General features: G+C 43.1%; 1 protein-coding gene across 2 annotated transcripts in view; it reads left to right on the top strand.

Moving 5' to 3' along the window:
* LOC143322527 (transcription factor SOX-6-like) overlaps positions 1-12,025 on the top strand; it is a 102,228-nt gene that overhangs the window by 38,694 nt on the left and 51,509 nt on the right. For both annotated transcript variants that reach the window (XM_076733769.1, XM_076733768.1), the window contains exon 4: positions 1,576-1,786. In XM_076733769.1, coding sequence (XP_076589884.1) covers positions 1,576-1,786 — 211 coding nt within the window. The remainder of the gene's footprint in view (positions 1-1,575; positions 1,787-12,025) is intronic.

Raw genomic sequence — 12,025 nt, 5'->3', positions numbered from 1 at the left:
GACAAAAGTCCTGCTCGTTCTCCACAATAATTAGGATTTTGGATGGTCTGATTTCACTCAAACGTTCATATTGATCGTTTGCTGTTTTGAGATTAAAATCCAAAGTGCATAATAAGAACAATTAAATATTAATAAAGTGATTTGAAAATGTGCCTTCACTTAACATCAGTGTCTTGATTCAAAGGTACCAAAAAGTTCCTGAGCCCTTGAAGCAGGCCCACGCCTTCTTTTTACATCACCCTGTTTTGCTAAGTTGTCGCACTCTCACTGAACACGACCACCCTCCTCACGGGTGACCACAGGAGACCAACAGGAATCTATGGAGCAATCATTTTTTCAAGTGTGTTCTGAATTAGAAAAAAAGAGGAAGAAAAGGTAGTTTTTGTGTACTGAGCTTCCAGAAAGGCAGCCAGAGGATAAAGTGGTAGCACCACACAAAATATCATTAAATGAGTAAAATGTGAATATTGAAGATGGACAAGCTGAGGACAGAAAAGGGGAAACACCATCCTGCTCCTCTTCACCTTTCCAGGGACAGTTTGGTCAATACGTGCATCTCTTTTTCAGATTTTGATGAATGTGTCTTGCATGATGAAAGTCCCGAATGAGAAGAAATCATCTTCCTCACTGTGTAACACAGTTGTTTGGAACAAATTGCTTTGGATATGCTTCACCAAATATTTCATTTCTACATTGAAGCATAAAGCGTTTGCATGTAGTTACTGATCAGATCAGGGTTCAGTGCCTTGCTCAAGGACAATTTACAACATTTCAGGCGTAGTCGTGGACATTGTCTGCTGCAGACACTGCACGTGTGACCTTTTGGTTTATCATACGATATGATGATCAGACCTTCTTGGCTTCACCGCGCTGCTTTTATAACTCCTGAGCAGCGCTATGTACGAACCTGAAAAACACACCTTAACGATCCACGAGTGACACACTATCTCCTAATCCTCATTACAGAGGCATCTTCCGCTTAAAGACAAAGTGCACAACAGGGCCTCCTGGAGCCATTTCAAGGGCGTCTTAAGATCCCGCTGTTAGCCAAAGCCCCTTGTCTTTGAAACATAAGCCTCCTAAAGTTCTTGGAGATCCCCCCACTCTGTAAGGGGAGGAGAAAGCGTCCAGAAATAGCCCCGGTGTTAGAACACCTGTGCTAAAGTGTCTGTTGTGTGGGACAATGTGGTCGTCTTGAAGGGCTTATCTTCTTGGTAAAAATAGACCCTTGTGCCTCTCCGCTGAACCCAGCAGAGCAAACAGCAGCGGGATGGAAACACAGGTCATGCAGCAGGAAATCCTTATTCAAACCTTGTATGTTTAATTGTACAATAATAGATTCAACAGTGACATTTCTAAGCTAAGCTATGCTATCTCTGTGCTAAGAAATCATCAGCTACATCCAAAATAACAATGTAAGCATGCAGTGGAGAAGCAGAGAATTGTGAGATGTGTGTTTTTTTTTCTTCCCAGCATGCATTTTGCTCTCACATACAAAAGCTTCATAATAAAACCTTCATCTGTGTATTTTCCAGAAGTTCTAGCTTTGTTCTCTTGTGTGCTGCCTCCTCACAGGACAACGAAAGCAGTAAAGGCTGCTCAGTCTACTCCTACCGGACTAACTCTACCTCTCCACCCAAGCCAGAGGAGTTTTCCAGGGATCGCGGGGAGCCAATGATTGGCCTTGCCTTCGGGACGCCGGAGCGCCGCAAAGGAAGCCTGGCAGACGTGGTGGACACACTGAAACAGAAGAAGCTCGTGGAGCTGACCAAGACAGAGCAAGACGGTATGTGTGTCTGTGTTAGCTGTCATGGGGGCCACTCTTCCACTTAGAAACATCACTGAACCCTCTGGCTGCTGTCATATGAAAATCATGTATCTCCAACATATAAACTTAAATAGATCTAAGAGAAACAGACTTGTTTTATATTAGTGTCGAAGCTTTTTTGGCTTTATGGCTTTTGAGAGAATATGTTTTATTAGCTTATGAGGATTTGAAAAGTGGTGTAAACTCCTAAAAGAAGGGGTTATGCTGCTGGAGCAGGATAAATGGTTCAGTCAAATGCCCATTTTTGCATATTTAATATTTTAGCCGAATAATACACGATGTAATGGTAGAACAAAAGGTCGAGCAGTCACGTCAGTTTCAGAGTTGCTGGTTCTTCAGGGCCAGTTTTTTGTAGTTGCTTGGAGAGCTCTTTGTCCTCCATCATCAGTTTGAAAATCTCTCAAACGTTACAGCTGAAATCCATTATTGAACTGATGTTGGAACTACAGCAAAGATGGCAGAGCAACCAGAACAGTGCTTGTATTGTTATCTCATGTTTTTAAGTGTGAACAGAGCTTGAACCCCAACCTTACTAATATCTTTGATTGCACTGATAAATTATAATAATTTGCACACTGAAGTAGCATAGGATGATGTGATATTAAAGTAATTTTCTGACTCTAATTTATGTTTACGTAATTTTGAATAAGACAGCTCGGGTTTAACCGAACTTTACTTGTATTGTCAACTAGAAAGATCGAGCAATGAGACCGAAGAGGCAGCATAAACAGCAAGTGAATGTGCTGATCTTCATCTCTAATAACAGCTGACACACCGGTATTATAGCAAAATAAGACACAGATTTCAGCTTTAAAATAACGTTTAACCATGTGACACACCGCAAACAGTTTTGCTGTGGGTAAAAAGAGTTTACTCCCTCATATGTAACAAACAGGATGCTGCCGTCTCTCATTTACTCCTCACCCTCACACGCTGTAAAGCGTCAAACAGCCTTACCTGTATTTTGTTTTCACTTTCCGAACACATCCTCTCCAGAGGATCTTTGAACATCTAAAATTACAACTGACAGATCCCTCGCTTGTTAGATCACAATATCAATCAGTGAAAACACTGGTTTCCCTTTCTCGTCTGCTCCTCTGATCTGCAGCGCTCACACAGGAAAGCGCCGGAGTCTCCCAGCATGCCTCGGCTTGCCCCTTCACAGCCGACAGCAAGCCAGATCTAAAACCATCTAACACCCCTCTTTACTGTTATGTGCACATAGTAATCATGATGATATCAGAGGAGTGCTTGATCTCTCTCATTTAAAGGTTTTACTTTGTTATTGATACAGTAAAGTGGGCCAGGATGGAACAGCCAGAGGCGTAATACAGTACACAGTGTCTTTAGTTGAAAGATAGGTGGCTTTGCCTCTTATGTACAGTACGGAAACTGGTTTGAAAGGAAAAACCTGTGAGTTCCAGTGTGTGTGTGTTGTGACACCCTCCTGTCAAATCAAAGGGGACGTGAGTGGAAGGAAATGCTGGGGGACAACTTTAAGTGTGCGTCTTCTTTTCACCTGTTTTTCCATCACACGTGTCGCTTTCTCCTCTCCCTCCCTCACGAGGCTTCACTCCGCTAAGCTTCTTTTTAATCTTATGGACGGTTTCTGCACATTTGAAGACATCAAAACAAATATTCCTGATCGCATGTGAGCAACATGAGCAAAACTTCCTTTAGTTTTCTCAGGATTTCTCGTCTCTTATTGAGAATATTTCATGCTTTTTAATTGGATAAGCAAGTTAACTACATGGCATCCAAAACAAAGATGGTCAACAATATATTTCCTGTTCTTGATATCCTTTGTGATCATGTGACTCTTGGCTTCTTTTAGACTATGTGTACGTTTTTAATAGTCTTAAATTGTTCCCTTATTGTCTTGCAAAACATAATAATCCCTAGAAATGGAAGTAATTTGATCATGAATAGCACACAAAAGACTATTTACTCAACACTGACTGACACACTAACGTGTGTCGTGTTGTTGAGGTTCCATTATTTATGATTTTGGTTCCAGCTTCTAGCGTCAAAATCCCAAAAAAACAATCAAAAATATTAGTGTAAACCATAAATATATGTATACAAATAATCAAAAATGGAGTATATTCCATCTAGTCTCTGCAAAGGAAAGCTGTAGTCGTGTATAAAGTCAGTCAGATCAGCAGTGGATGTGACAGAGATACAGCAGCAGCACCACAGTTTTCCTGTAAAAACAGCCTGAAATATTTCACCCATTGATGCCCAAAAATGACTCAGATTTCCTGCACATTTTTCCTCTTCTTTGGGGAAAAAAAAGAAGACAAAAACCACAGCTTGCTATCGAGTTCGGCTCCTCCTTTGCTAATTAGCAGAGCTGCTATCCAGGCAGGACCGGCGGCATTGATCATTCTTCAGCTAAGAGAAAAACAAAAGAGATAAACATGTGAAATATATCCAGGAACACTGAACCACACGGCGTTAGCATGAATAATAACCGTGGGCCTTGTAAACATTGATGTGAATTGCTGAGCTCCTTGAAGATGCGTTGTAAAAATGTCTTTCACGCACTGCTGTGGTAATGCAGTTCATTTAGAGCCTAACCCTACGTATGGAGATTGACAAGTACCTCTGCTTTCTTCTCCTAATGAGTTTAGTGAAAATGAGAGGAGGTGATCAATAGATGGCTGCGGCTGAATGCTTCATTAAGCGAGGTCTCCTTCAGTGGCAAACGGTTACATTCAGAACTGTCGAGCGCTAAATCTCCACACCCCTTTTCTTTTTGTCATTTTGTTAATTTGCTGGAATAATGCTCCTTCATTTCGTGACAAATTTCACGGTGTGATGATGGGATTGGTATTTCTCTTCCCCCTTTCTGTGTCTATCCTTCAACTTCAGGAACCTTTGAAATCACTTTTGGCACATTTTTGGAATCCCTCTTCAACGGGCAACCTTGCTCACATCCTGATTTAAAGCTTTGTTGTGTGTTACTGGTAAAGGCAAAGCGTTTGCTGTCAGATTTTTTGTTTCGTTAAAAGAATGTAATGCACACAGGAGTGCAAGGCCATCCTGGTAAATAGGCTTATGCACTGATTCCCGCTGTGGGTCGTTTTGTATTTCAAGCGTTGCACGGCAGAAAGCTCCACAGGTTCGTTCTGCGTTCGCTCCGGGTCTTTTTTCCGTCTCTTCAGCGGCACGTGCTCGCTTCGACTGACACTTAAAACACGGTTTTGTTCAGAATCCTCTTCTACTACGACCAGATTTGATCATCTGCGCTGAAATGGCAAGCACATTAAAGCGCGAACAATGCCGTCCCTTGCCTTGTCCTCCGCCTCCTGCTGAAAAGGGTTCAGTCAGCAGCGCTCTCCCAGGTTAGATTGGCTGTATGATCAAATGGAGCGGACCCTATTAGCCACTGAGCACTCACTTAGCCTAACATGGCTGACCCCTCTGTGTGCTGTAGCCCTGAGCTAAAGTGCGGATGATGTCGTTGTTAGCCTTCGTGCTGCGCTCACCCCCTGTCGGCACGCTGTTAGCTGTCCGCTACTCAGAGGAGCCCTAAGTGCCTGTGACAGTTCTAATGAATAGACATGGCCTCGCTTTGCAATGTGCTAGGTTTTTTTTTTTTTTTCACCCAACTGCCGCCTCAGCTTTTAAAACCTTTATCAGGAACTCTTTAAGATTGTGTATAGCCACACAGCTGGTTGCTGCAAACACGTCCTTTCTGCCTGGACTTTCACAACGCACACGCCAAGAGGGTGAAGGTCTCACATTTTGCATTCATGTTTGGTTGGGCCTGCATTGTGCGAAGGTTTAGATATGCTTACTGCAGACAAAAGGCGTCCTCTGTACTGTTAAAGCACTTAGCACTTATTAAACTGGTAGGCAGGTTGCTGAATAAAATGTTCAAGGCCGGGATGAGGGAACATCAGAAGAAAAATGTGGGCACCAGACACACCGTGGAATGGAAACACTCCTCCGTCCTCTGTCATTTTGTAGCTAAAAGTGAGCGATCGAGAAGATGAGAAATAAAATCCTGTAATAAACAGAGACATAAACAATAACCGCTCTCTTAACATTGATAGGGCTCTCGTTAGCGATCATTAATCTGAATTCACCTTCTCTCCTTGAGCCCTCCATACAAAAAGGGAAAAAGCAGCGAGGAGTGGACACATTTATCTGAATGCCAAACCAAACCATTCTGCCCGATACACATTAAACCAAGTGAAGTGTGTAATCAAGCTCCCTCAGTTTTGATGACTGAATTATCATTATCTGTATTGTTGTGCCTCCCGGGCCCCGACCCGCCGTTAACAGGGCCTGGCATGGGCGCAGTGCCCTCATGCCAACTTAGTCAGCCATCTAATGTGCCTAGAGCAGCTCTGGCGCCTGGCAAACACTTAACATCACTCTAATCCCTGCTTACACTTGAGCTCGTATGAATTACTGTACAATTCGCATGTTTCATTTGCAAATGAGATTGGGCTCAATTACCGCCTCACTGTACCGCTGCAGAGTGGTTATAAAATGGACACCTGTGTTACTTATTTATGAATTTGACGACTAAGTACTTAAAGTGGACTGGAGTTAAGTCTCAGGCTTCTCCTGAGTGCTGCGGATGATATAAGAACAACACATCTGCTGTTGTCTCGTTTGGAGACGGAAGCAGGGACGCTGACTGGCGAGAACGAGGCTTCAAGTCAAACAGACTCACAGATTTGATGGGACATGGCTCATGTTTTTTTCATGATCACTGAACATTCACGGTGTTGACAGGCAGTCAGACGCTATTTGACGGTTACCCATCACTCTGAAGGGGCATTGGCCTGAGAGATCTGCACTGAAGCCGTATTTAATTTACTATGATATTTGTTATAGATCCCGAAAACACACGGTTTTTAAGAGAAAAAACAGCAGATTCTGTTGATACCTCAAGGCCCCATCATGTAGAAATGGGCAACATCACAACTTCCAATCTGGCATGAGCAGCAACGCGATGTGACGGTGCACGTCTGGGATCCAGCGAACCCGGCTCCCTTTTCATAAGTCATCATGACTGTCTTGAATTGATTCATTTTTGCGGAAACTTGAACTCATAATTAGATGCAAAACACTAAGCCATTTTCCCTTTTTGTCTGCCCAGTGTCCTGTTTCAGCTGGAAATATGTCGAATTATAAAAGCAATGCAAGAATAAAGGTCCTGTAAACATGTTTTCTCAATCAGCTTCTTGTGATGAGAAATGGGATATGAACTCAAATAGTTTTTCACAAAAAATTGTTTGGGTTATTTTAACTGTCAAATCTGGTGACAGCTGAGGGGCTGTTGGCTCGTTTCGCCAATTGTGGCCATTATCTGGATTTCTGAAGTATTAAACTCTTAAAAATAATACCTTTTTTTTAACGTCATGGGTATTTAATGTCCTCCGGTTTTTAGCAGATTTAACACACTGAGAGTCAAAGCCGTTTGAATAATATTAAACACATAAATTAACACTGTGAACTACAAGCCGCTCACTGCGTATAATCAGTCTTGTGTCCTCTCGCAGCCTCGTGTGCAGCATCTGTTTTATGCCTTCCTGCATCACGCCAAAGCACAACAGCCCCACCGCCCCACCGCTGCAGTGTGATGTTTTGCCTCGCTTACACGTGAAAAGAACACGTTCTGCAGTCAAGCTAGCAAAGACATGAGAAACGTTTAAGGTGACTGTCTCAGTTTGTCTGTTTGACCCATCCGTCCACCACGACCTCCCTCTTAAGCACGCTTTGTCGTTCTTTATGCTAAGATTTTCTCCCGCCATTATCGCCCCCTGCTGGTTCTGCACCTTCATACACGCTTGTGCTTTTCACGCAAATCGTTGCACGCTGCCCTCTGGTGGAGCAGTGTGCCTGTTACACTCTTTGACACCAGTTTCATGAGCCTCGTCCGACAGTGTGTTGTCCAGATTGGAGGAGTCTGCCCTGTGTCTTGACTTGAGGCCAGGCCAGAGCTGGGCACCCAATCACCCATATAATGGCTTCCCCAGCTGGAGGAGGAGGTCAGAGTGAGGCCAAGCCTGCTCCTAACCCTGCTCCTCCGTGACAATAGAGACATTCTGCCAGGCTTCGCTTTGTTCGCTCTCACTGCTGAAAGCCTGTTTCAGCGCTTCCAGTCTAGTTAGTCGGCGAGTTGGGAACGACGTATAATCATGTGCATCCTCGGCTCGTGGAGCTCTGTGTGTTCAGCATCAACACCTGTGGCTGCTAGCGCTTAGCCAGAAGAATCCTTTTGTTACAGGGGGACAAATGGATCTTTCTTAGCTGCTAGCTCAGGCCTGTCAGCAGCACTGTTTGAAGGTTAAACCATCTGAGGCTTTTTCAGCTAAGCTGCAGATGAAGTTATAGTGCATGACCGAACTTCGAACTCAAGCATGCCCTTTGAGCCCCGTGTGCCCGATCTATTTGTGTGTGTGTGTGTGAGGGCTTATGGATTCATACACTCAGGTGGAAGCAGTTGTGATGACAGCTTAACAGGCGAGGTGGGTCAGCCCCGAGAGTTAAGCTGATTGGCTAATTAACAAGGCCTTGGCTCTGGCACTATGTTTGCCGTCCACTATGGGATTGGGAGCTTGAGCTGTGATTGTGTGCAGGTCGAGGCTTTGTCTATGTGTGTGTGTGTGTGTGTGTGTGTGTGTGTGTGTAGATTAGTATTTGGGATGCTGGTGCATAAACTCTGTGCCAACTGGTCACATTAGGGGCAGCACTGTGCGTGTATTTTTTCCAAACATGAGCTTCATTCTTAAATCTTGGACGTTGAATCTACTTTTGCACATCCCTGTGTTTGGTGGTCAGTGCTGCTCTCCTCAGCTCTGCCAACAAGCCCACTCCCCCTGGACTTTTTGTGGTTGGATTCAATCTCTTCCTCTGTAATTGATAGGGATCTCTTTACTAATGATCAGCCACAGCCAGTGGGTCTTGACTACAAATACAGTCTGTGGGATATGCCTGGTAGCCCTCTCCTGCTCAGTTTGGCTGCCGGCCAGCCAGCATATGGTACGAGTGCATGCAATGTGGTTTGTCGGAACAGTTTTGAATGCCGTCCAAAAGAATCAGATTAAATTGTGATTTTATCAAGTCTTGCTTTTTTGCTAGGATTTCAGTGAAAAGCCAAATTATCCACCTGATAATTTAGCATCCGACAAAGGCCAATATGATACGACTGTAAGGAAAAAAAAGCAACATACGTCATGTTTGAAAGCAGTGGAGCGTGTTTGACACGGCTCTGCAGAGATGTGGACGTTTATCTGCTGAAAAACAAACTGTTGTCTCTGTCGAACGGTCACACGCACGGCTTTGATTTACAGAACGCTGCTGCAGCTCTAATGAACTCGCCATTTGTCCAAAATTGGTCTGATAATTTCATTTGTTTACAGTTCAGTGTTTTGAGAATTTTATCAATTTTCTTGAGAGATTAGGGCTCATTATTTTGTTTAGATGGAAAAGGATATGACTTTATATTTCATTTGGATATTGGAAATAATAATAATACAAATAGTGCAACATTTATAGAGATACTGTTAGCAGCACAAATTCTTAATCTGAAGAGCTCTGGTGCATAATCTGAAGCATTTTCTGAACCTTGGGTAAAAGATGGTTAACTTCGTCTTCTGGATGCAGGAAACACTTTTGCATGTGTGGAAACAGAAAAACGAAGGTTCAAATGTAGTTACTATGTAAAAAAAACAAAACAATGAGCCCTAATTTAAGTGCCTTGATCAGACTTCTACTAAAACTGTTGTTTCTGCCTTTTAATGCAAAGCGGTCGTTAAAAAACCTTATCTTGCAAAACTATTTCATGGACAGTCTGTTAGCTGGTTCTAGCGCCTCATTGCAGTTGACGGTAGCTCCGCTCACAGATGATGCAGCGTCGGGATCGCAGCAGAGGGGCTAGCTGGGGAGTTGAGGCGGCCATGTTGGATCCACTTTCCTTTTCTCCTCTTTGGTCAGCTGTGGAGCGTTGTCGGCTCGGCCCAGACTCTCCAGCGGCCCCCCCCTTGCTGATATTTGGCTCCCTGACCCCCCAATCTCTCCTCTGTGACCTAAACCAGAGGGTCCACCCACATCAGCTCCCCTGAGGGCCCGACCCAAAACAACGCTCCTATTGTGTCTGAACCACACATTGCGCTGTATGTATGTGTGTGTGTGTGTGTGTGTGTCTGCATCAGTGTGTGTGTGCGCTAAGTAGGTTAGGGTTTCATATATCATGCCTAAAGTGGAACCAGAAGCTCTGGTCTTGAACTGGTGTTTTGGAAGCGTGCATTGGACAAAGAAGCAATTTTTCACTCTGGATGGGAGTTTATTCAGGATCCAGTTGTTTTGTTTTATCAAAAAACAGAGATTTAAACATTTCAATGACACAGCAAAGTGGATAAATCTCAAACTAAACCAAAATCCTTATAACTGAAGAGCCATTCAAGTGTGTCCAAGCACTTTGAGTTGTCATTGCTGTGAAGTTTGGGTCCATCAAGTCTAAATAATACACACATTTCACAGAACGATCATTTCTACTTATAAACAGACCATTTATGTTTACTTTATTTTCAATAAAAGAAATAAATATGACAGGAGACAAAAGGAAATAAAATATGAATCCATAACTTTACATTTTAGGCTGATAGAATCCAAAGTCTTGCTTTGGTTGCTTGATTGTTCTCCATCAAACAAAGAGCTGAGGTGGTGAAGCTGGAAAGTATCAGGATAATTCTGGGCTTTTATTCCTTCATAAGACAAGTGATAAATTAAATGAAATCAGCCACTAATAAGAGTCACCATTGGTCTGACTGTTGTCCTGTTACTCATTCAGTGGCCTGACGATGGTGCTGCCTGCAGCCACAGGGCCTTTCCTTGGTGGACGTGGTTTCCTAACGTTCGGACCGTTAGACTGCAGCGGTTGTTGGTATCGGAGCCGTAATGCAGGGCGGACCTGATCTCTCTGGCTGCACAGCGGGGATCAGCAGGCAGGCTTTTCTAGCATTAAGCTCACACCTTCGGTAGAAACACTATCCTTTGTCTAATTCAGGGTTGCAGGGTTTCAACCCGTCGCCTTCGACAGCACGGCCACCTTATATCACATAAAGTACTTTATGCTGCTGGGAGGGAGTACTTTGTGAGTATTTTTAGCATGGGTGGCCCCAGTGGGAATCAAGGCCCCACCCAGGCAAAGATGGGGCCTGCTTTAATTCTTTCAGCTGCACGTCGAGTAAAATACAGTCATTAGTGTTTGTGTGAAAGGTCAAAGGTCGGAGCAAGGGTTCAGGTTGTGTGCCATGTAGATTTATACCCGTAATTGATCATTGATTATCAGGTTTTGCCAGGAGACGGAATTTTCTCAGTGTCAGTTCTTTATTTTATTAACTCACTCCAGAATGCAACTATATCACCTCTGCTGTCGCCTACAGGCCACATAAAGTATTCTAAGTTAGCATGCTGCGCCAAACATAAATGAAACAGCTTCATTGATTTTTGTAAAAATCTGCTTATTTTGAATGATGTAACAACACGTTTCACAGACTGAAAGATGTGGAACGCTCCAAAAACACCTGTTTGGAACATTCCACAGGTAAACAGGCTCATTGGTAACAGGTGAAAGGATCATGATTGGGTATGAAGGGGCATCCTGGAAAGGCTCAGTCGATCACAGAGGATGGAGCGAGGTTCACCACTTTGTGAACACATGATTGGATGAAGGAGATGAACACATGAGCTCAGGAAGACTCCAGAAAACTGTTGTTGGTAAAATGTGGAATAATAATAACAATTATTCTGCAGAGCACATTATAAATTAACTGGACTTAAGCACCACACTAAAACACCCTAAACTTCAGATTCAGCTTCGTCTGTGATCAACTAACAAATACTGACATTTTGAGGATTTCACACCAACTGAGTTTCTACCTATGAATGCCTTTAGATGACCTGCAGGCTTCTTTTAATGATGAATAACTTTAACTGGGACAGGAAGCAAAAGCAATTTAAATATGTAATTTTTTTGGTTGCAAAATTGTGATGAAACTTTTCACTCTTTTCCAACCAGTTAATCCAGTAACCAAGGAAATAATCATCAGATGAATCAAACATAATAGAAAGAAATGTTAATTGCAGCCTTTCAGTTTAGCCACTCCGTTTTGCTTTTATCATTTTTTATACAACAGGTTTAATTTGCAGGAATGCTTTCTTTTTTTAAAA

Source organism: Chaetodon auriga, chromosome 6 (genome assembly GCF_051107435.1).
Source record: "Chaetodon auriga isolate fChaAug3 chromosome 6, fChaAug3.hap1, whole genome shotgun sequence".
In the NCBI taxonomy this organism is placed as follows: Eukaryota; Metazoa; Chordata; class Actinopteri; order Chaetodontiformes; family Chaetodontidae; genus Chaetodon; species Chaetodon auriga.
This window is presented reverse-complemented; position numbering and strand designations above follow the sequence as displayed.